The 22,933-nt window shown below is 57.2% G+C and overlaps 1 protein-coding gene across 1 annotated transcript; it reads right to left on the reverse strand.

The window, feature by feature from the left end:
- Positions 1-969: 969 nt before the first annotated feature.
- Padi4 (peptidyl arginine deiminase 4) lies at positions 970-19,653 on the reverse strand. Its single transcript, XM_070037035.1, has 16 exons — positions 19,456-19,653; positions 16,021-16,311; positions 13,848-13,914; positions 13,454-13,521; positions 11,137-11,254; positions 9,792-9,917; positions 8,580-8,758; positions 8,362-8,465; positions 7,457-7,568; positions 6,511-6,618; positions 4,833-4,987; positions 3,956-4,100; positions 3,754-3,856; positions 2,412-2,482; positions 2,086-2,226; positions 970-1,397 (listed from the first exon to the last, which is right to left on the reverse strand). Exons 1-16 carry the CDS (start codon positions 19,651-19,653, stop codon positions 1,164-1,166), a joined length of 2,220 nt encoding a protein of 739 aa, XP_069893136.1. The 3' UTR covers positions 970-1,163.
- Between the last annotated feature and the right edge of the window lie 3,280 nt (positions 19,654-22,933).

Genomic DNA, 22,933 nt, shown 5'->3' on the forward strand with positions numbered 1-22,933 from the left:
CAGTGGTAGAGCGCTTGCCTTGCCTGGATTTTATGAAGCCCTGGATTCTATTCCTCAGCACCACATAAGCAGAAAAGGCTGGAAGTGGTACTATGGTTCCAGTGGTAGAGCGCTAGCCTTGAGCTGAAGAGCTGAGGGCCAGCGCCCAGGCCCAGAGTTTAGGCCCCACAACACACACACACACACACTCACAATGCATAATGAGACACAGGCTAGCAGTACAGTGCTGGAAGTTTTTTTGTTGTTGTTCCACTACTAGGGCTTGAACTCCGGGCGGAGATGCTGTCTCTTAGCTTTTTTGCTCAAGGCTGGCATTATACTACTTAAGCCACAGCTCCACTTCTGGCTTTTTGCTGGTTAGTTGTAGATAAGAGTCTCACGGACTTCTCTGCCTGCACTGGCTTCAAACTTTGATCCTCAGATCTCAGCCTCCTGAGTAGCTAGGGTTATAGGTGTGAGCCACCAGCACCCAGCCTTTTTTTTTTTTTTTTCCAGTACTGGGGATTAAACCCGGGGTCTCACCCAGGTGTCCAACCGCTTGAGCTACACCATCAACCCTTCATATTTATTACTATTATCTTCAAATAGTTGAAACCCCTTTGTACAACATGCCCATTTATGTGAAACAATGTCACCCCCTTTTCAATATGTCCTTGAGACAAGGTCCTACTAACTTGGCCCAAATTAGCTCTAATTCCAGATCCTCCTGCTTCTGCTTCCGGAGTAGCTGGGATTACAGGTGTGTGCTGCCATGCCTGGCTCCCTTCCTTGGGTTCTACAAGAAGCTCAGAACCAGAGTCCTGCACGATTTCATAGAGCGACTAACGACCTGGGAGCAAAAGCCACCTGGCTTCCAGTGTGTCTTGGTAGCTTTCCTGAGCTGGTCACAGCCAGGACAGCAGGGGACATGCCCGAGCGACAGGGACAACTTCACAGCCTTATGTAGAAAGTGAGTAAAAACGTCTTTATGTTAGCTCCTCTGGGCAGAGCTGAGTTTGCGACAGGAGGACCATGGAGGAGTGGGGAGCTGGGCCCAGGAGAGGAGAGGAGAGGAGCCATTGCTGGGAGGGCTGGCTGCGCCCAGGGAGCCCAGCCTTTCCCAGAATCCCTGCCGGGCTGCACCACGGGGGGGGGAGAGAGGGGGGAGGAGGAGGGGGCGGCGCTCAGGGCAGCATGTGCCACCACTTGAAGCTGAAGGGCCGGCGGCGCACGTTGGTGCCGCAGTGCACCTCGCCATGCAGCATGTGGTACGGGGCGAAGTCGTCGATGAAGACGCAGTGCAGGCCCAGCGGCTCCAGCAGCGAGCGCACCTTCTCCTCCAGGCAGCAGCGGCCATTGATGAGCGGCCCGAAGGGCTTGGGGATGCCCAGGTGCTTCCCCAGTACCAGCATGTTCACCTGCAGGAAATGGGGGTCCCTGGTCAGAGAGAGCCCCTCACCTCACTCCCCCACTGCGCCACCCACCCAGAAAGACCGGAGAGAAAGGCTTTCAGGCAGCCTTGAAAATCCTGGTTGTACCCAGTGTGGCTCACACCTGTCAGCTACTTAGGTGGCTGAGATCTGAGGATCATGGTTCAAAGCCAGACTGGGCAGCAAAATCCAATAGATTCTTATCTCCAATGAACCACCAAAAAGCCAGAAGTGGAGTTGTGGTTCAAGTGGTAGAGCACCAGCTTGGAGTGCAAAAGCCAAGTAAGAACACGAGCTCCTGGGTTCAAGCACCAGGACAAGTGCACACGCATGGGCACACACACAGACACACACACACAAGGACTGGCCCTTCCTGCTCAGCACAAGGAAGCCTGGCTGGTAAGAGCCTGTTAGCCAGATGCCATTGAAGTATCAGCAGAGGGGGGGGGGCTCCAAAGCCAGACAGCCCCGTCCTGGTGCTGTGTGCTCTTGTGTCAGATGCCATCTCTCTCTGTGCCTCATCTGGAATCCCCCAGTGTCACAAGGCGGGGGAGGGGAGCGAGGAAGCTGTTCAGACCTGAGCAGGGAGAAGCACTCCTCTAGCAGCCCCCCGTTCCTCCTGGGAGGTCAAGGCCCTGGGCGAGGGAGGGGGCGGGGGGGGCTGCCACCTCCTCACCATGTTGGGGAAGAAGGCCACCACCTTGAGCCTGGCTTTGGAGTTGCCTGTGAGCTTGAAGAGCTGTGGGATGTCCAGGATGTCTTCCTCGGCCAGGCCCAGCTCCCTCTTCAGCACCCCTCGATTCCAGTCGATGCAGCTCTGGGGCAAAGGCGGAGAAAGGGACGGTGTGGGGGGGGAACCGGGCGGGGGAGGGGGAGGGGTTGGGGCGGGGCCAGAGCAGGTCCCTCCCACTTTCAGCCTGGCCTAGGCCATCCCAAGGACAGGGTAGGGGTGGGGATGTGGCCAGGACCTTCCCCCCCCTCCAGCCCCCCCAGACTCCCCACCTGGGCATAGGAGTTCTGTTCTTTCAGAACCTTGTTGGACAGGATGGCCTTTATGGTCTGCTGTTTTCTTCCTGTCAGGGGGAAAAAGAAAATACAAGCAAAGACTGGGGAGGTGGGTCAGCCCTGGGGTGGGCGTGGTGGAGACTCCGCACCCCCCGGCTGTAAGGGGGGGGTTCCAGGGTGCAGGCACCTTGTGGGCAGTCCGTAATCCCATGCAGCCTGGCACCCGGGCTCATTCCCCGGAGAATCTCTTCCAAAAACAGAGGGTTTAGAGGGGAGAAGCCGTGTGCTGGGGCCATGCGGTGGTTCAGTGCCTGCCCCGCCTGTGAAACCCTACGTTGGTCCCAGCCGTGCAGGGTGGGGGAGGGGAAGGAAGCGGGTCGGCTGGGAACCCCACGGCACCCCACTGCACATTGGGTGAGAGTGATCAGCCACACGGGCCGCTCAGCCTCCGCCCCAGCCTGTGTCCTGGCTGTCCTCCGCTCACACCTGCTCTCTGCGGCCCCCAGGCCTTTGCACTTGCTGCTCCCACTGTCTGCAAGCTCCTCCTTCCTTGCCCCTCATGGCTCCCTCTATACCCCCGCTCCTGCTCATCCCTCATGGCCTCTGCCTCCTCCAGGAAGCCCTTCTGGCTGTCCCTAAACCCCTGTTGAAGTTGCTCTCACGGCTGGCTGGGACACCCAGTGCCTGGCATGGCGTCTGGCACACAGCATTCAGAAGACCTCTGCTTCCTGGATGCTCCCACCAGGAGTAGGAGGCTTGGTGACCAGGGAGGACAGCGCCCGCACAGAGTAGGGCAGGACGGGCTTACGCTGTGTGAGTGTGTGTGTGTGTGTGTGTGTGTGCGTGTGCGTGTGTGTGTGCGTATGTGCGTGTGTGTGCGTGTGTGTATGTGAGTGTGCGTGTGTGTGTGAGTGTGTGTGCGTGCGTGTGTGTGAGTGTGTATGTGCATGTGTGTGTGAGTGTGTGTGCGTGTGTGTGTGTGTGCGTGTGTGAGTGTGTGCGTGTGTGAGTGTGTGTGTGTGCGTGTGTGAGTGTGTGTGTATGTGCGTGTGTGTATGTGCGTGTGTGTGTGTGTGTGCGTGTGTGTGTGCGTGTGTGTGCACGCGCACGTGCTCCAGTACTGGGGCTTGAACTCAGGGCCTTGCACTCTTGCTCAGCCTTTTCCACTCAAGGCTGGTGCTCTTGAGCCATGCCTCCACTCCCGGCTCTTGGCTGATTCACTCAAGAGTCTCAACAGACTTTTCTGCCCCAGGCTGGCCTCACACTGCCATCCTCCGAGCTCAGCCTCCCGAGTAGCTGGGATTACAGGTGTGAGCACCCGGTGCCTGGATGGACTTACTCTTGATTCCTTGGAAGAGCAGTGCCTCTCCATGACCTTCTTCCTGCTGCTTCTGGAACAGTCTGTAGCAGGCCCCGGGGCTGGCCAGGAGAAGCCGGAAGCCCTGGGGCAGAGGCACTGGAGTGAGCACCGCTTTGTCTCTGTGGCTCCCAGGAACGTGGAGGGGACCCCCACCCCCACTTCAAGCAGCTCTGGAGCCCACCTTCCTGTCAGATGCGGGCACGAAGCTCAGGAACTCATCCACATGGCCCACGGACAGCCAGTCAGAGTACAGCTTCACGGGAGCCTGCACCTGCTGGGCCTCCAGGAAGTCCTGCAGCACCTTGTGCATGTCCCGACTGTCCGGGCTGCCCCCACAGGGTAAGGAGCGTCACTTGAGGAGGTGCCTAGGGGCCAGAGGCGAGCTCTCCTCCAACCAGGGAAGGGAGTCTCGATTGCCATCCTCATATCTCTCACGAGCTGACTAGAGGAATTGTCATTCCAGTTTCACTTGGTGGGGGAGGGGGGAAACTGAGGCACAAAATCAGCACCTAGCCTCAGAAAGTACTGCCTGATCCATCATCAATGCAAGTCTCCAGTTGTGGAATACATCAAGCTCTGTCCTGCCCCAGGACCTTTGCACATGCCAGAATACTCTGCCATGATCTGCACGTGGTCTTGTCTTTCTTGTTATCAGGTCTCAGCTCGAGTCCTTTCCCTAGAGAAGCCCACCCTGGTCACCCCAACACAGGTCCCCCTCCTCTTCTGCCTTCTTATCTTTCCCTCCTTTCCAATGCCCTGACTTCGTTACTGTACCATGAAGGGTCCCCTGGTAAGCGGAGAGGCAGGGGTGCGGCTGTTGCATGCATGGCCACGTCCCCAGCTCTGGGTGTGCAGTAGCTGCTCAGTAAGTCCGCATCCACTGACCACAGCGTGAGTGCCAGCGTGGAACTTGACCTTGGCCCTGTTGCCCGCCACCCCTCCCCAGCTGCTCTTGGAGCCCTCTCCCTCCCCCCAATGCTTGCTGTGCCCTCTCGGGTTGGGGGGCAGGTGGGGGACCCCCGCTCTGGCTCCCGCTTCTCCCTGCAGCCCCCCCTTACCTGGGGTAACTGCTGTTCCCGATGAGAATCCTGCCCAGCGGGTACTCCTTCTCCCCCACCACCACTGGCGGGCTCACCTCCAGGTTCCCGAAGGAGTCCAGCCCCGTGACCTCTTCCGCGTCCAGCCCTCGGGTCACGTAGCCCATGTTTGGGCCCTGAGGTGGAGGAGCAGGGGCTTGCATTAGGGACACTGGGTGGACACGGGGTGGGGGCGTGTTAAAGGATGGACCAGCGCCTGCCAGGAGACACCCGGGCACTGCCAGGGCCCAAGGCACGGCGGTCACTCCCAAAGCTTGGCCTGGGCCAAATAGCCAAGTCTGCAAGACTTGCTTCCTTCCTTCCTTCCTCCCTTCCTTCCCTCCTTCCTTCCTTCCTTCCTTCCTTCCTTCCTTCCCTCCCTTCTTTCCTTCTTCCTTCCCTTCTTTGCTTTCTTTTTTTTTGGGGGGGTGGGGCCTGAACTCTGGGCCTGGGCGCTGTCCCTCAGCTCTTCAGCTCAAGGCTAGCGCTCTACCACTTGAGCCACAGGCCACTTCCGGCTTTTTTCTTTTTGCTTATGTGGTGCTGAGGAATCGAACCCAGGGCCTTATGCATGCAAGGCAAGCACTCTACCGCTGAGCCACCTTCCCAGCCCCCCTTCTTTGCTTTCTTGCTGGTAGTAAGACTGCCTCATTTGGCTTTTTCCCTCAAGGCTAACACTCTACCAAACACTCTACCACTTGAGCCAAATCTCCGCTTCTGGCTTTTTGGTAATTCATTGGCAACCAAAGAGTCTCACAGACTTTCCTGGCCCAGCTGGCTTGGAACTGGGAACCTCCATCTCAGCCTCCTTGAGTAACTAGGATGAAGACGTGAGCACCGCAGGGGGACACAGCTGGCCCGGCTGGGAGTGCCCGTCCAGGGCAGACGCAGCCTGGCAGGCGGGCCAGGCCCTGCGGGGTGGGGTTCAGGGTGGCACCGGCTGAGACCCCTGCTGGAACCTGAGCCGGGTTCACAGCCCCCCACCCCCAGCTCCCGGAAGTGGACCATGCGGACTGTGCCATCCCCTGTGGGCTGGGGTGCAGGATGCTCCCCAGAAAACCTCCCATCCTGGCACACCTCGCACCCCACTCCTTGCTGTGTTTTCTCTGGGGCTCAGGGTGCAGGTCAGGGGCAGGGGGCTTCCTGGGACCGCAGGGAGGCAGGGTGGGGAGGGGCCTGCGCCCTGGCGGGGCTGGCTGGGTTTGAGTCCTCACTGCTCGTCAGACCCACCGTTTCCTCATCTGTAACATGGGTCCCCGGAGAGCCTTACTGTCAAGGGTAGTCATTAAGTGAGTCAGCGCCAGGGCTGACAGAAAGCAAACGCAATAATGCAGTTATTATTATTGTTATTGTTGTTATTATCTGTGCTGAGTTCACGTCAGTCTACCTCGTAGCCAAGCAGGCCGTGCTGACACCACGCTTCCTCCCCTGGCACGGAGACCACAGAGGCCCCCTCCCCGAGGGAAGGCAGCTTGACGCCACCGTGCCCCTTGGGTCAGCCCAGGGCGACCACGCTGGACGGTCTCGGGGCTGGGCAGGCTCAGGAACATGCCAGGCTCCAGGGTGGACAGGCCCCACCCACCTGACCTGGGGGAGGGGAAGATGGGGGGAAGACAGGCCGGGAGGGGTTTTGGGGAGCCAGGGGCCCCAGCCATCCTACCATGACGCGTTTGATGGGGAAGTCCTTCAGGCCTCTGTCCCTTGGGGAGTCAAGCACCACCGGCAGCGTTTTGTGGGGGGCCTGGATGTAGCCGATCTCCATTTCATCCTGGTGGGGGCCGGGGGAGAGACTGTGGCTGGGTCTTAGCATCGAACACTGGGGTGGGGCTGGGGGGACCATCACCTTGCTCAACCTGGAGTCAGAGCCCTCCCCCTCCCCCCTCCCCCCCTGCCAGACACCTGAACCCAAAAAGAAGCTCAGAGAACTGGGACCTGCCCCTCCCCCAGGGGTGCTTCCAGGGAGAGCCAGGGAGGCGGGCGGGGGCACCAGGGGTGGGGGGGACAACGGGGACCATGGTGACAAGGAATGTGGGGTGCAGAGGGCTCTCAGGGGAGCAGGGACAGCAGAGAATCGGCCTGCGTGGAGCCGGGGTCAGCAAGAGCAGCTGAATCCAGTCACCGTCTCACGCCTGTCACCCTGGTGACTCAGGAGGCTGAGATCAGAGGATTGAGGCTCAAAGCCAGCCCAGGCAGGATGAGCCCGTGAGACTTGTTTCCTACGAACCACCAAAAAGCTGGAAGTGGAGCTGTGGCTCAAGCACTGGATGGAGCACCAGCCTTCAGTAAAAACAATAACTTACATGGTAGAGGCCAGGCCCTGTACAACAGCGCATGCGTGCAGTGTGTCTGTGACTCTCGAGTGAGAGTCAGAAGTGGAGGCATGGCTCAAGTGGTAGAGCACCAGCCTTGAGTAGAAAAAAACGAGCAAGAGTGCAAGCCCCCTGTCCCCCCACCCCCCCATGCACACACAGAGAAAGTACTGGAGCAGGGCTGAGGTCGGTATCTCCAGCAGTGAACAGACCATGGCTGCTGCACCCCCGGCTCAGGACCCTCCGACCCCTACCTGGCCACCGGAGGACAGGAGGGTGGACGCAGAGGCTGCCCACCTGCATCCACTGGTCGTCCATGTTCTCCTCCAGCGGGCTGACCGTCAGCTTGCACTTGGCTTTCTTGGCCAGAGCAGCTACCGACTCCAGGAAGGCTTCGTTATCAGAAATCCTAGAAAAAGAAACTTCTGGAACTCCAGCCTGGGGACGGGGGACACAAGAAGCCTATGTGCGGACCCATCTCTGCCCTTGTTGGGCACCAGCTCAGCGATGGTTGGACACACGGGCTGGCTTCCCGGAGCGGGGGTCATGCCCACCTGCCGTAGACGGCCTGTGCTGACCCCCGCCTGCATCCTGACCCCGGGTGACCCCTCCTCCCTTCTACCCGTGAAGCAGTCGGGGGAGAGGACACTGTAAGACCCCCGGCTTGCTCAGCAGGGACTGGGTCTGGGAGCCCCCATCCCCAGAGACCCTAGCCTGGCTCAGTGGTCAGCCAAAACAGGTGCATTCATGTTCATTCTGGGTGGTCCTGGGGTTTGAACTTGGGGCCTTGCCCTGGCCAGACAGGCATTTATCACTGAGCCCTTTTGTGCTGTAGTGATTTTTCAGATGGGAATCTAACGTGTGTGGCCAAGGCCTCAAACCACGATCCTCCCCATCTCTGCCTCCTGTGTAGCTGGATTACAAATGTGAGCCCCTGTGCCCATCCATCAGGGTGCATTTAGACACATTCCCAGAGGCTTCTAATACTCTGAAGAGACTTAAAAGCCTGGCTTGGGGGCCTGGGTCTACTGGGGTCTCACCCCCAGGAGTAAGGCAGGCCCTCAGCAGGCTGGCGACCATCTGTCCCTGCTTTTTCAAAACTCCCAGTGGGCACACAGAGAGAGCATGCTTGTCTGGTTCACACAAGCCAGTGCTGTCCCCGGAACTCAGGAGCATCCAGGCCCTGGCCTGCTGGGTCTCACCTGGACACATACACCTCCTGGGGGGGCTGGGTGTTGGGGGTCATAATCCAGGGGGCCACACGGAAGACCACGCTGTCTTGGAAAAGCAGGGTCTCGGGGAGCTCCTGCAGGGGCGGGGAGAGGAGGGGGCACATCAGGCCAGCAGGGCCCACGCCGGCCGCTGCCCCCCGGCCTCCGCGCTGTCCCCTCTGCTGGGCAGCCAGGCCAGCGCGGCCTACCGGGTTGGATGTGTCCAGCAGGGAGATGCCGAGGGAAATGAGGCCGGGGAAGTCGGCGTCGGGGAAGGCCCGGCCCTCCACGTAGAAGTCCACGCAGTGCTGGCCGCCCTGGAGCTTCAGGCAGTGCGAGGACTTCTGCGGCCCCAGGACCGCCTTGTACCTGGACGGACGGCCGCCCCCTAGACGGGGCAGGGGAGGCTCAGGCCCGGCCTCCCTCTTCCTCCCTGGGGACCCTGAGCTCACCCCCCGGGTGCTCTCTGCCCTGATCTACCTCATTTTGGCCTTGACTTCTGGCCCTCATCTTCCTCTTGAGCCACAATCCAGGCTGGACTCCCTGCCTTCCTCAAACTCACAGAGGCAAGATCCGACCTCAGGGCCTTTGCACCCACCATTCCCTCTACCTGCATCGCCCTTCCCCGGGGTTTCTGCAAGCTGTGCCCCTCTGCGGAAACTATCTGACACAGTGGGTGCCCTCCTCCCACTTTCCCTGGCCCAGCCAGCCATGTGCAGACAGGGACTTTACTCTGTGCCCTTTGCCAGGAGCCGAGCCTGGCACCCCCAAGGAGGGGGGCGCTGAGCTGCTAAGAAGCTGCCGATGTTTTAGGTGGTGGTTTAGAACAAACACTGGGGTGACACACTCAGTTTGTGGTCTGTATAAGTGTGAGCGTGAGTATGTGTGTGTTTGTATGTGAGAGAGGGAGAGAGAGAGGAAGAGGGAAGAGGAGAGGAGAGGAGAGGAGAGGAGAGGAGAGGAGAAGAGAGGAGAGGAGAGGAGAGGAGAGGAGAGGAGAGGAGAGGAGAGGAGAGGAGAGGAGAGGAGAGGAGAGGAGAGGAGAGGAGAGGAGAGGAGAGGAGAGGAGAGGAGAGAGAAATCGAGCTCAGAATGCCAGGGAGGTGGTCAAGATGGCTGTCACAGCTTTCTGTTGTTGTTCTGGTCGGCAGTGGGGCCTGAATGCACGGCCTGAGCGCTTTTGCTCAAGGACAGCACTCTACCACTTTGAGCCACAGCGCCACGTCTGGTTTTCTGGTGGTTCATTGGAGATAAGAGTCTCACAGACTTTCCTGCACAGGCTGGCTTTGAGATCCTCAGATCTCAGCCTCCTGAGTAGCTGGGATTCCAGGCGTGAGGCATGGACCGTGCCCAGCTTTGGGGGTTCTCTGGGGGTGTGCAGGGCGGCGCCCCCGGGGCCAGGGCCATGGCTGGTGACTCACGTGTGGCCTGGAACACTCTCACTTTCTCCATCTCGGTCTTGGCCACGTGCAGCAGCAGCTGGTGCTGGCTGAAGAAGTCCTTGGGGGCCTTGGTGCTCAGGGTCAGCAGGGACATGTCCTGCAGATCTGCAAAGAAGATCCAGGCCACGGGGGGCTGCACCCCACCGGCCTCCTCCCGGCACCATGGTGGGGGGGCTTGCCCGCCCCGTGGCCAGGCTGCGTGTGTCCAGTGCTTAACTGTGCACGTTTCCCCCTGGGATGAGCAGAGGTGGAGGCTCAGGGCGGTGAGGACCAGGCCAATTCTGTCCCTCCCCTTCCCGCACCTCACCATGCACCCCTGCAACCTCAGATGCTGAGAAACGTCCAGAAACAGTGAGCAGCACTGAGCCCCTGCTCGGAACCAGGGGTGGGAGCAGGGGGCCTGTCCTTAGCTGGCCCAGGGGCAGCTGGTGTGGGAGGGACACACGCAACGCTGTTATTGCTGGTGGGCTGGACCTCAGGGAGAGGGGACTTTGGGGTCAGCCGAGTCTGTGTGAGCTCAGGCCTGTTCCCTCCACACTTGCTGCCTCTGTTTCCCCATCATTAAGCAGAGAAGTGGTGTGTGTCCTCATGGGGTTGTTGTGACAATGCCACACTAGGTATGCTGTGCTATTATAGTACCTGAAGCCCCAGGCAGCCCCCAAAGGGGGCTATTGGGTTGGTACTGTGTGTCCGGGACTACAGGGGTCCTCCCTGGCACCAGGCCCAGATAGCTGCAAACAACCCAGCCATGCTGTCCCAGCAACAGTCCCAGAACACCACTGCCCTCTACCTCAGCCATTCCCTAGCATTACAGGGGATTTCTGTCAAGAAGGACCCTGTTCTTACCACAATCCCTGTACCCCACACCTGCCCTTAGGGCAGCACCCCTGGGGTTTGGATCCTCAGTCTGCTAATGGTTAGCTGTGTGGCCCTGGACAAAAGATCTAGCCTTTGTATGCCTCTGTTTTCCCATTCATTAAGTCTTGCATCAAAGGCTCAAATGAATGGCTCCTTATACAGTGCTCAGAGAAGGTCTGGTAGATGGCAGGGTATCAGGGGCATCTTTTCTTTACATTTCTTTGGGCTTCAGGTGTGAGGCACATGCAGGCATTTGGGAAGAGCAGGGGGCCAGCGTGGAAGCTGGGGTCTCTGGGATGCTCTGGGGTTGGCCCTGGCTCTTCCCTGACTGCTGTGTGACTTGGGAGAGTTATGTGACCTCTCTGGACATTTGTCTATTTCTTCACCTGTAGAAGTGTGCATGCAGTCCCTCCGGTGTCCAGGGCTGTGTCAAGGCCCCGAGGCCAGCCGGGGGGGGGGGGCTTACCTTTGTGGTCCACCACCTGATCATCCTCGCAGTCTGGGGCAGAAGACTTGGGGTCATCTTTGTCACAGTTCACCAGCAGGATGGCACCTTGTCCACTGTGGCCCCAGGTCCAGGTCCTCTGGAGCACCAGGAGAAGAGGGGTGCACTCAGGAACCTCAAGCCCAGCCCAGAAGCGAAACCAGGGCTCCCTCCTGCCCTTTGGCCTCATGCACTTTAATCCTTCATGCTCTAGACCAAGGAAGTCCCAGGCTGGAAAGTTACCCAGAGTGCAATGCAGCCACCCTTCTAAAAGAAACCCTAGAGACAGCCAGGCACTGGTGGCTCACGCCTGTCATCCCAGCTCCTCAAGAAGCTGCGATCTGAGGATCGCAGTTCAAAACAGCATGGGCAGGAAAGCCCATGAGTATCTTATCTCTACCACAAAGCCAGACATGGAGCTATGGTTCAAGTGGCAAAGCGCTAGCTTTGAGTGAAAGAGCTAAGGGACAGCACCCAGGCCCTCAGGTCAAGCGTGTGTGTGCACACACACACACACACACACACACACACACACACACACACACACACACACACATGTTGGCTCAGCAGCTGAGTGGAGCCGAATCTGCCCTCCAGACTCAGTCTACACAGTGACTATCCTGAGGAGTGCGAGCCTGTCCGCTGTGTGGGCGCTGTGCTATCCTTAGTCCCTCCTCCATGTGCCTCTGACGGGGGCGGGCTGCAAGGCTCCGCCCTGGGTGGTGACTGGGCTTTGTAGCAGCATATGCACCCTGAGGGGGGGAGGGGTGGCAGGTGGTTGCATCCGGCTGGGTGGGGCTAAGGGATGGGTTCATAACACCCAGCCTTTCCCACACTGACATTTTAGTTTTTATTTCTGTTTCTGCAGTGCTGGGGATGGTGCACTTGAGGCAGGCGCTCTACCACGGAGCCACGCCCCCACCCCACACTATGTGTGTATGTGTGTGTGTGTGTGTGTGTGTGTGTGTGTGTGTGTGTGTATGCTAACACTGAGTCTTGAACTCAGGGCCTCAAGCTCTTACTTTGGCTTTTTCCACTCAAGGGTTGACACTACCATTTGAGCCACACCTCCAGTTCCAGCCTTTTGCCTGCTAATTGGGGATCAGAGTCTCACGGATTTATCTGCCCAGGCTGGCTCCGACTCTCCATCCTCAGATAACGGCCTCCTGAGCAGCTAGGACTACAGGTGTGAGCCACTGGTGCCCGGCACTTCCCCACCCTTTTGGCTGACCTCCGAAGGATTCTCAGTCTTTTTACACTGACCACTCTGTCGTCCTACCCACATAAAAGTGGGTGGACAGCAATCCCCACCCCCACCAGGGCCCAGGTTAAGCCTTGAGGTCCCTGTGCACATCTCTCTCTCTTTTTTTTGGTCATTCATGGGGCTTGAACTCTGGGCCTGGGCGCTGTCCCTCAGCTCTTCAGCTCAAGGCGAATGCTCTACCACTTGAGCCACAGAAGCACTTCTGGTTTTCTAGTGGTTTATTGGAGATAAGAGTCTCACAGACTTTCCTGCCCGGGCGGGCTTTGAACCGTGATCCTCAGAGCTCAGCCTCCTAAGAAGCTAGGATTACAGGCGTGAGCCACTGGTGCCCGGCTTCCTGTGCACATCTCTCCCCGTGCCATTTGGCTGCCTTTCTTCTGTCCTCCACCTCTGTAGTTGGCACTGTGGGACACTTTCCCATCAGTCACTACAGCCCACGGCAAGGCTGACACCTGTCTAGGAAACTTTTCTGTGCTGTGCATTCACTAGGTAGTTATAGAGAACCTAGCTTGCAGGAGTGCACATCCGGTGTACTCACTGCTGGCAAAATATGATCTTTGAAAAGATAGATAGAGGGCTGGGAACAGTGCTTGCCTAGCATGCATAAAGCCCTGGGTTCAATTCCTCAGTACCACATAAATAGAAAAAGCCAGAAAACAGAAAAAAGTGGCACCGTGGCTCCAGTGGTAGAGCACTAGCCTTGAACACAGAGGCTCAGGGACAGAGCCCAGGCCTTGAGTTCAAGCCCCAGGACTGGCAAGAAAAAAAAAAAATAACACCAATGATTCTTGTTCTTGTTTTTCCCTGAGAGAAGGCCTCATGATGTGTCCAAGGCTGGTCTCCAACTTGCAATTCACCTGCCTCAGCCTCCCATGTGTTGGGATTATAGGTAGGCACCACCGTGCCTGGCTCATTTTCTTTTTCTGTCTTTCTGAATTACGCCTTTGGCATCCAAAGCAGAAGACACGTTGCTGTTCACCTATTGCCCACTAGGAGGCGCCATAGGAGAACCTGGCAGGGTTGAGCAGTGAGTACCTGGTCTTTCATGGCTCTGGTGCTGGTCACTTTGCCGGTGCGGGTGACGTCTGCGTGCAGGGAGATTTCTGAAACCCCATGAATAGCAGGAGAGGTAAGGTGTGGGTGGACAGGAGACTGTGTCTACAGGTTAGGTCCTCCAACCTCAGGTCCCCACTGGCTATGAGAGGAAGGTTGGGGCTTTGGACTATCTGCCCAAATTCAGGGTGCCATGGTTGTGGACCCGATGTGACCCCGTAGGCCTGGCCATGCCCAGGGGTGTCAGGAAGAGCCCTGAGTCACCCTGGTGAGGGACATAACCACACTGTCACCCCAAGCCCATGGCTCTGTGTTCCCTGCAGCATGCCACAGGACCCCTGGTCCGTGTGAGATATGGCGGGAGGTCATTACTCACCCACTCCGGTGAGGTAGAGGAGGGCTTGGACCCTTGAAGTCTTGGGCCCATAGTATGAAATCTGAACCTGTAAGCCAGAAGCAGACTGTTAATGACTTCTTTTAGTCACTCAACAAACATGGATGCATCCTTTCTATGGGCCAGCTCAGCCCAATTCAGCTCAGATGACCAGGAGCCTACAGGAGAGGGTCCTGCAGGAGCCCCCAAATGGAGGGGTATACCCAGAAATGCAGGGGTTCGCTCTGCCTAAGGCTGGGGGCTTGACAAAGAGGGACACCTTGATAGGGCCCTGGAAGGTGAGCGGGGGCTGGAGACAGGGTGAAGAGTCATTAGACGGAGAGCGATGGCCACGAGACACGGACAGGGACCCTGAGGCAGAAGGAACTCTGGATGGACACTGGGCTCCAGAGCAGGAGCTGTTCAGAAGAAGAAATGACAGCTCCTCTGATTCAGCTTCAAAATCTAGGGAGGACTCGAGTGGCGTAGCTCGGTGGAAGAAACTGGACTTAGCTTTTGTGTGTCCCTGGGCTCAGGCACAGTAAAGTAAAAATCCCTCAAATAAAATTCCCTCAAAAATAAAAATCCAAGCCTGGCACTGAGGGCTCACACCTGTAATCCTGGCTACTCAGGAAGCTGAGATCTGAGGATCGCAGTTTGAAGCCAGCCCAGGAACAAAAGTCCCCATGAGTCTTTTATCTCCAATTAACTACTCAAAAATGGGAAGTGGTGTTGTGGCTCAAGAGGTAGAGCACTAGCTTTGAGCGCAAAGAGGCTCAAGGACAGAGCCTAGGTCCTGAGTTCAAGCCCCACAACTGACAAAAATAAAAAAATAAAAATCCAGCGGAGAGCATGTCTGACTGACCAGGTTACCAGATGAGGGCGGGGCATCTGGGCTGATAGGGGAGGAATTCCAGGGAGAACACATTTGATTGGTCCAGCTGCCAGCTGAGGGCAGGGCATCTGGACTGATGGGGGAGGAATTTCAGGGAGAGCACATCCGATTGGTCCAACTTGCCAGTTGAGGGAGGGCAAAATAACCCTGGGTGCTTCACAAGTCAAATCCACATCACCTGTCACTTGGCCCATGGTGACAGCCTTTAACTCTGCTCCTAGGTCTGGTCCACAGCCAGCTGGTGACTCCAAGCCAAGAACCCTCCTCCGTCTGTCTGCTGCCCTCGGGTCCCTGCTGCCCCATCCCTCTCCCTCACCATCCTCTCCACCCCCTTCCCTCACCATACAGGACTTCCTCAGTTTCTCCCATGTGCATTTCACCATCTCATGCCGAGACAGGGCACACACCGGTGCCATCAATTTGCCACGTTTCCCAGGAAGCCTTCCTTGACCACACCTGCCTGGGTTCCCAAGCTTTGCACTCCTGTTTTGATCCTCAGGAACAAGTGGCTCCAGTCTCAGTGGGAACCCCAGAAGGTCTAGTTGAGAGACCATCTACAGCCAAAAGGCGCCCTAGTAGGTTAGATGGAAGCCCCCAAGAGTTGAGTCCATGTCCTCATTCCTAGCGCCTGGGAATTAAGATGGGAATTAAGGATCGTCTGGGATGACCAAGTGGGCCCTAAATCCAGCGACCAGGCAGAGGGCGATGACACAGAGAGGTGGGGGAGGTCATGTGACCGCAGAAAGTGATGTCACCACACATCATGGGGCACTCATGGGTCCCCAGGAAGAGCCCAGAGGAGCCACGGAGCTGATCCCCGCTTAGCACAGCCTCAAGGAATCTGGTTTTTCCTGACACCTTGTTTCCAGAAGCGAGAGCACACACAGCTGACCAGCAGCAGTGCGGGGCGTGGGCAGAGCTCCTTGGGGCTCCTTGTCTCTGTTTACTGGAAGTCACCGTAGTTGGAAACGCTTCCTGTCTTCCTGTGTTATCACCTGATGCCCCAAGGGGGTGGAACCTCCCTGCCACGCTCAGTCCTGGCATGCACAGGCGTTTATTATAGTCTCTGATTGGATGAGTTTAATCAAGACTCCACCCTCCACAGGCCCTGGCAGCCCCAGATCACTGCCCACAAGGACACTGAGGTGGAAGAAGCCGGCGTGGGCCCTTCCAGCGAGGAGGCCCTCCTGGGGTGGGCATCGAGGGTCCAGGACAGGCCCCACTGTGAGAAGCTGCTAGCAGGCAGCCGTCCCTCTCCACTTCACCGGCTGGGACGCTCACCTTCTGGTCATCGGTGCTGTTGCTGGCAGTGTTCACCTGCAGAGTCACCTCCAGCTCGGGGACCAGGGGCCACTTGCAATCTGTGGAGCTCTTCTTGGCTGGAGGGCTGTGGGTAACTTCCACAACCACCCCTGGGGAGGCGGAGATGCTGAAGGACTTGCAGTCCTCGGGGGCAGAGCTGTGGAGGGGGCAGAGCGGGGCCCAGCGCCCGTGAGGAAGAGGCCACCCTGGCTCTGCTGGGATTCCTCCTTTTCCCAGGGAACACCAGGTGGGGGCCCTGTGTACTCTGCCCTGGAGCAAGGAGGGGGAGAGACTATGCCAGGGGGTGATAAGAGACACAAAAGGGAGTTCATCACCTGAAGGCCTTGAACTTGAACTAGAAATTTCAAGTTATTCCCCCCCTCTCTGTCTCTGTCTGTCTGTCTGTCTGTCTGTCTGTCTGTCTCTCTCTCTCTCTCTCTCTCTCTCTCTCTCTCTCTCTCACACACACACACACACACACACACACACACACACACACACACTATGGCTAAGCTGAAAAGCACAAAAGATTAACCAAGAAAGCCGAGTTGGATATATTAACATCAGACAAACATAAATTATTAGACAAGACCACATTATTATTATTATTTTTGGGGTCCAGTTGTGGGGCCTGAACTCTGGGCCTGGGCGCTGTCCCTCAGCTCTTTAGCTCAAGGTTAGCACCCTACCACTTGAGCCACAGTGCCACTTCTGGCTTTTTTCTTTTTTCTTTTTTTTTTTTTTGTTTTTGTTTTTGGTTGTTTGTTTTTTGGGTCCGGTTGTGGGGCCTGAACCCTGGGCCTGGGTGCTGTCCCTCACCTCTTCAGCTCAAGTCTAGTGCTCTACCACTCAAGCCATAGAGCCACTTCTGGCTTTTTCTGCTTATGTGGTGCTGAGGAATTGAACCCAGGGCCTCATGCATGCAAGGCAAGCACTCTACCACTGAGCTACCTTCCCAGCCCTCCAGAAGATATTCTCAACTAATATAGCAAAGAGAAGACCTTGACAGTATCCAGAAAGAAAAGTCAGACTATCCAGACATGAATAGCGATTGAGTTGTAAGCAGACATAGCACCGATGAAAGCTAGCAGACAAGGGAATGGCATCTCCGTAGTATTTTGAGAAGAGAACCATTATCCTGGAATTAGTCAATCTCCCCAAAATCTTCCCAAGACATTTTTTTTTTTTGTCGGTCGTGGGGCCTGAACCCTGGGCCTAGGCACTGTCCCTCAGCTCTTCAGCTCAAGGCTAGCGCTCTACCACTTAAGCCACAGCGCCACTTCTGGCTTTTTCTGCTTATGTGGTGCTGCGGAATCAACCCAGGGCCTCATGAATGCAAGGCAAGCGCTCTACCACTGAGCCACTTCCCAGCCCTCAAAACATTTTCACATAAACAAAACCCACTATTTTAAAAAATCAGCAGGTCAAATACTAGAGGCTCATGCTTGTAATTGTTGTTACTCAGTAGGTTGAGATCTGAGGACTGTGGTTCTAAACCAGCCCAGGCAGACAAATACAAAATATTCTTATCTCCAATCAACCCCCCAAATAGCTAGAACTGCAGCTGTAGCTCAAATGGTAGAGCACCAGCATTGAGTAAAAAACAAACAAACTGAGAGTGCCCAGGCCTGAGTACAAGCCTTACTACTGGCATAAATAAAATAAAATAAAATTCACATGGAAAACCTTTAGTAAAGGAGGTAAAAGGTGAGAGACTTCCCTGCCAGGTAGAAGATTTACTACAGCACTGGGGAGATTTGGAAGGAGTTGTAATGACAACTGGCCAGGACAAAAGGAAGATGCAAGTCTACTTGATCTATGACAGAGAACTAGCACGGAGGGATTATGTCATATATGCCCACAGAACGCTCCTCACTCATCCATCGGAGAAATCATTAAGTCAGATAGCAATGAAAGAAGCCAACCCCAGCCTCGCACCACGTACAATTCAGCTCCCTGCACAAAAATCCTAACTCATGGGGAAGAACTTTGCATCCTTGCTAAAAAGATGCAGAAGGCCAGGCTCTGGTGGCTCATGACTGTAATCCTAGTGCTCCAGAGGGTGAGATCTGAGAATCACCCTTCAAAGCCAGCCTGGGTAGGAAAGTTTGTGAAACCCTTCTTTCCAATGAACCAGAGAAAATCAGCAGGAGACACAAGCAGACACTCAGAGAAACTGATATGCAGCTGACAATAAATTCAGAAAGAGGCTCAGCCCTTCACTAATAAGTATTAAAATGCAAATGCAAATTTATGCCAGATGGGGTTGGAGATTCACTTGATTGATAAAAGTAAAATAAATAATAGCAACTCAGCCCTGACCCCAATTATACACGTGGCATGCACGGGCCTTCTGCCCCCCGGGTAGCCAGCTGAAAGCCAGCCATGGTCATCTCCTCTGTGTGAAGAGGTGGGGACTGGGTTGACCAAGATCTGCCTGGTCCTTGCGTCTCTGCCTTCAGCAGCTCCTTAATCGGGACCCAACATCTCTCCCTCTACTCCGGGACCCTGCAGCCAGCCCTGAGCCGGGCAAAGGGGTTGCCAGGATCACCTCTCACCTCCCATCTCATCCACTTCTAGGTGTCTCCCACAGTGGACACTTCTAGACCTCCTCTTCCACAGACAGCCTCATGATCATCCATTCTTCCTTCCCCTCCAGAACCTATCCTACCCCCTCCCCCCGCCCACCCAAGTACTGGATCCCATCGACTGATCATGGCCCCTTCCAGAACATTCTCTCCCTGCTCCTGCTCCCCGCCCGCCCCCTCCCTCCAGCTTCATCACCTCTGCCTTCTCTTGAGTAACGCGCTCCCCGCTCCTCAGTCTGTTGAATGAACCGGTCCCACCCACCGCAGAGGACAACGGCAGCCGTGATGCACGTCCAGTGTGCACAGCGAGTGTGCAGAGGTCAGCACACATCGTGGAGCCCCAGAGAGCGCAGGGGAGGCCGGGAACCTGCATTTCCAAGTTCTCTGGACCACACGTGGAGATTCAGGCAGGGTGGGGACAGGCGCAGAGGGAGGGAAGCAATCAATCGTGGGGTGGGGGTGGGGGCACCAGGCAGGGTCGGACCTGCACACCCAAGGACCTGGACAAGTAAGGCACTTCGCCACTCTGAGCCTCAGTTTTCCCACGGGAAAGACAGCACCCTGCACACCCAGGACCCTGATGACCATGTGACCGGCTGGCTGACACGTGCCCCAGGCTTCACCCCTTGTGAAAGCCAAGTTGGGCAAGGAGAGGGTCCCCAAATTCCCATGCACCTTCCCACACCGAGCTGGGGAGAAGAGCACAAGGGCTAGTTAGGAGCCGTGTCCTGAGGAGCCCAGAAGTGTCCCTGATGGTACCATCCGGGGCAAAACTGCCCCAGCACCGCATGTTAATCTGGAACGTGTCGCCTCTTGCTTTGTGTACCTTTTCGTTGTTATTTTTCATGGATGATGTAGGTTTTCCCCACTGCCCTCCCAGAGCGCAGCAAACACGCATTCGAGACGCGTTCACCTCCAGTGACGCCGCTTTCCCGCGTCCCTCACGGCCGCGACGAAGCACCGCTGCCCCGGGGAACTCACGTGGCACCACGTGGCACACGCAGTGCCCAGGCCACAGAGCCATGTGGGGTTCCACAGGACTGAGCGCACCCTCCTCTCCAAGGAAGACTAGCTCTTCCCTTTTTCTTTTTCCTTGTTTCTTTTTCCGTCTGACACTGGGACTGGAATTCATTACCTGATGCTTTCACTCACTGGCTGGCACTCTACCACCTGAGCCACGACTCCAACCCCAAGCGCTTGCCTTTTGAGCCCTCCAGGAGTCACCTGTGTTCTTGGCTCATGGCCTCTTCCAGAATATCCTCTCTCTGCTCCCTGCCGTCATATTCTCACGGCTCCCCCCCCCCCACACACACACACTTTGCAGGTTTTTAGAAAGATTAGAAGCTAGCTGGAAAGGGCCCTTGAGCAGTTCTCCCTGCCTGGGGAGCACAGAGGGCCTGGAGGGGGTTGGGTTTGCCATGCAACTCAGCCAGGGGTTGGTTTGAATAGAATCCATGCATCTTCCCTTGCAGGGAAAGTTCTTTCCAAACTCAGAAGGAAAGGAGATGCAGACTGGGAGCAGCTCACACGTGTGGCCATGGCCTGCTTCACCTCCTGCTGCCCAGCCCTGGACCTCTGAGCCCAGGACCAGACAGAGCAGAGCAGAGGTGCCGTGGTGCCTAGGCAGGGGTGAGGGAGGAGGTGGGAGGAAGCCGCTGGCTGGGGCAGCTAGGGCAGGCAGGTGAGAGGGGACAGAGAAGATGGGGGTGAAGGGGGTCCTGAACCTCCACCTCCCACCCCATTGGCCAGCTGTGCAGCTCTCCCAGGCTGCTTCACTGCTCAGAGCCTCAGTTTCCCCTTCTGGGAGGTGGGAAAGGCTCCTGCCACCACTATAGGTAGGGGTGTGGTTTGAAGAGAAGCCATGATTCTGGGAAACACTCAGGGGACACGTAACAAGGCTCACTGGCTGGGGGAGACACCAGGACCTGGGAACCTCCTCTTTCTCAGGGGTGTGGCAGTGCCTTCCTCTTGGCCCAGCCCCACAGTCTCCCCCCTCCCACGCACATCCAGAAGCATCTGTGAGTTTGACCTGCCATTCCTTTGCACTAAGGAGAGGGCCGGCCTGGGCATGTAGGCAGGGGCCTGGGCTAGCTCTGGCCCCTTCCTTGTCCTCTACCCGCGCCATCAAGTAGCCAGCCTCCTTCTGAAGAGTCGAACCCGGAGTGATACCTAGCCTGCTGCCCTTCATTTCCTGATCTCTCAGGTTCCTGCAGCTCCCGTGGCCCAGAGAGATCACCCAGGCCTCTGAGACGACTCAGCTGCGGGGTGAGGCAGCGAGTGGCCTGGCAGGGAGATTCTCAGCCATGCCCATGGGCACCCTGCCAGCTGGGGGGGCCCAGCTCAGGGAGGAAGCCTGGGCTGCCACCACGATTGTCACCAACAAAGATGATGCCATGCACGCTCCTGGAGCGCGTCCTCTACCGCTTGTGCAACCCAGAGCCTGGCACGGGGCCGCACCCACGTGGCTCCTGCACCAGTATTTATTGGATGGATGAATGAATAATGAATGAACGAACAATCGAATGACAACAGAACAACTACCGGCACTCTGCCAGCCAGGGCTGGTACGAACAAACATGTTCCCAGGCTTCCCATGAATCCCTATAACCCCTGCACAGATGGGGTGACCCAGAAGCTGGGGCACCTCCTCCATCTCCCTCTGGCCTTTCCCACTCCAAGGAGAAGCCACTGCCACACTGCCCTGCCACACCAACACACACTGTGTGTGTGCACACACATGTGCATGCATGCGTGCACCAGTGTTGGGAACTGAACTCAGAGCCTCAAGCCTCAAGCTCTCCCTTAGGTTTTCCCTTAAAAGATGGTGTTCTACTACGTGAGCCACACCCCACTTTTGGTGGTTCATTGGAGATAAGAGTCTCCTGGACTTTCCTTCCTGGGCTGGCTTTGAATTTGGATCCTCCGATCTCAGCCTCCTGAGCCGCTGGTACCTGGCCTGCCATACTATCTTGCCACATCTCCTCGCTAACATGCCGCCCTGCCACACTCTTATGAACCCGCTCAGGAAGGCTGGCTGAGAGGGGGCCAGAGCCGGCCGTGTGAGCCCACCATGAGTCAGGGAGCTGGGTTCCAGCCCTTCCAGCCCACACCGGCTGTGTGGCCCTGGGGGCGAAGCACCGACCGTCTCAGACAGCTGTGTTTGCCCCACAGATATTCTATGCTCACGCCCTTGTCTCCCCAGCTCCAGGGCATGAAGATGGAGGCTCCCCTCCCGCTCCGGCCCGTGTGTGGGCAGCGCTGGCTGTGGCCCCGCACACCCCGGGAGGCCCCCCCTCACCTGTGGACGTCGAGCTGTACCGCGGTGCCCAGCACACACACGGCACGCGTTGGCTGCTCTGGTGCCACATGGATCACTGTCCCCTGGGCCATCTCTGGCCAGCTGCAGGAAGTCCCCGAGTGGCTCCCTTTATACCAACCCAGCCGGGCCATGAGTCAGCACCTGTGGCCTGTGCCCGGCCGCCAAGCCCTCCCCGCTGAAGTCCTGGGCGTGGACTGCCCGGGCTCTCCTGCCTTGGGGCTGTCCCAGCGACCCCCAGATGGGCATCCGTGCAGCAGTTGCTGGTAGGGGGTAATCCATTTCCCGGGCAGGACTGCGAAGTCTGCAGCCTGCGAATGAGGCCTGTAGGTGGCAAGGCTGATGCCTTTAGTCCATCCCTGCTGGGGGCCAGAAACAGCAGAATCCTGCCCACCCCCAGCCGACAGGGGCGCTCAGGGCGGGGTGGGGGGAGCAGAGGCCATGTTAAGCAGGGGATGGCAACCTGGGTCATACATTCACTCCAGGGAGCAGGACAGTCCCCTGCTGAGCTGCCCACCGGCCTTCGCTCCATACCTGCCCCCTCTCCCCAGCTCACCCACCTGTGAAGTAGGCGCTTTTTTCTTTCCACCCCTCCTTTCATCCTCACAGCTGCCGTCTGAGGTCAGCACCCATTTTATAAGGAGGAGAAACTGAGGGGCAGGGGATGACACAGCCACTCAATGGCAGAGTGAGGAGGATTTCATCCAAAGGTCCCAAGGCTCCAGACGCCAAGTTTATTAGCTACCTGCCCACGCCACACGTGTGGTCCAGAGGCCCACACAGCTGCTTCCTGTAGGAGGATGTATGGGTGTTTGAGTTCAACCCATTTTACAAAAGGGAAAATGGAGGCCCAGAGAGGAAAAGTGACTTGCTGGGGCCTGAGCCCGACAGTCAGTGTTCCCTCTACACACCAGCCTTGGCCTTCGGGCCTCGAACCTCGGGCCACCTGTGGCTGATCAGAAGAACAGGGGTGGGTCCTACCTGCACA

Source organism: Dipodomys merriami, unplaced genomic scaffold, assembly GCF_024711535.1.
Source record: "Dipodomys merriami isolate MVZ:Mamm:240054 unplaced genomic scaffold, mDipMer1.0.p SCAF_28, whole genome shotgun sequence".
In the NCBI taxonomy this organism is placed as follows: domain Eukaryota; kingdom Metazoa; phylum Chordata; class Mammalia; order Rodentia; family Heteromyidae; genus Dipodomys; species Dipodomys merriami.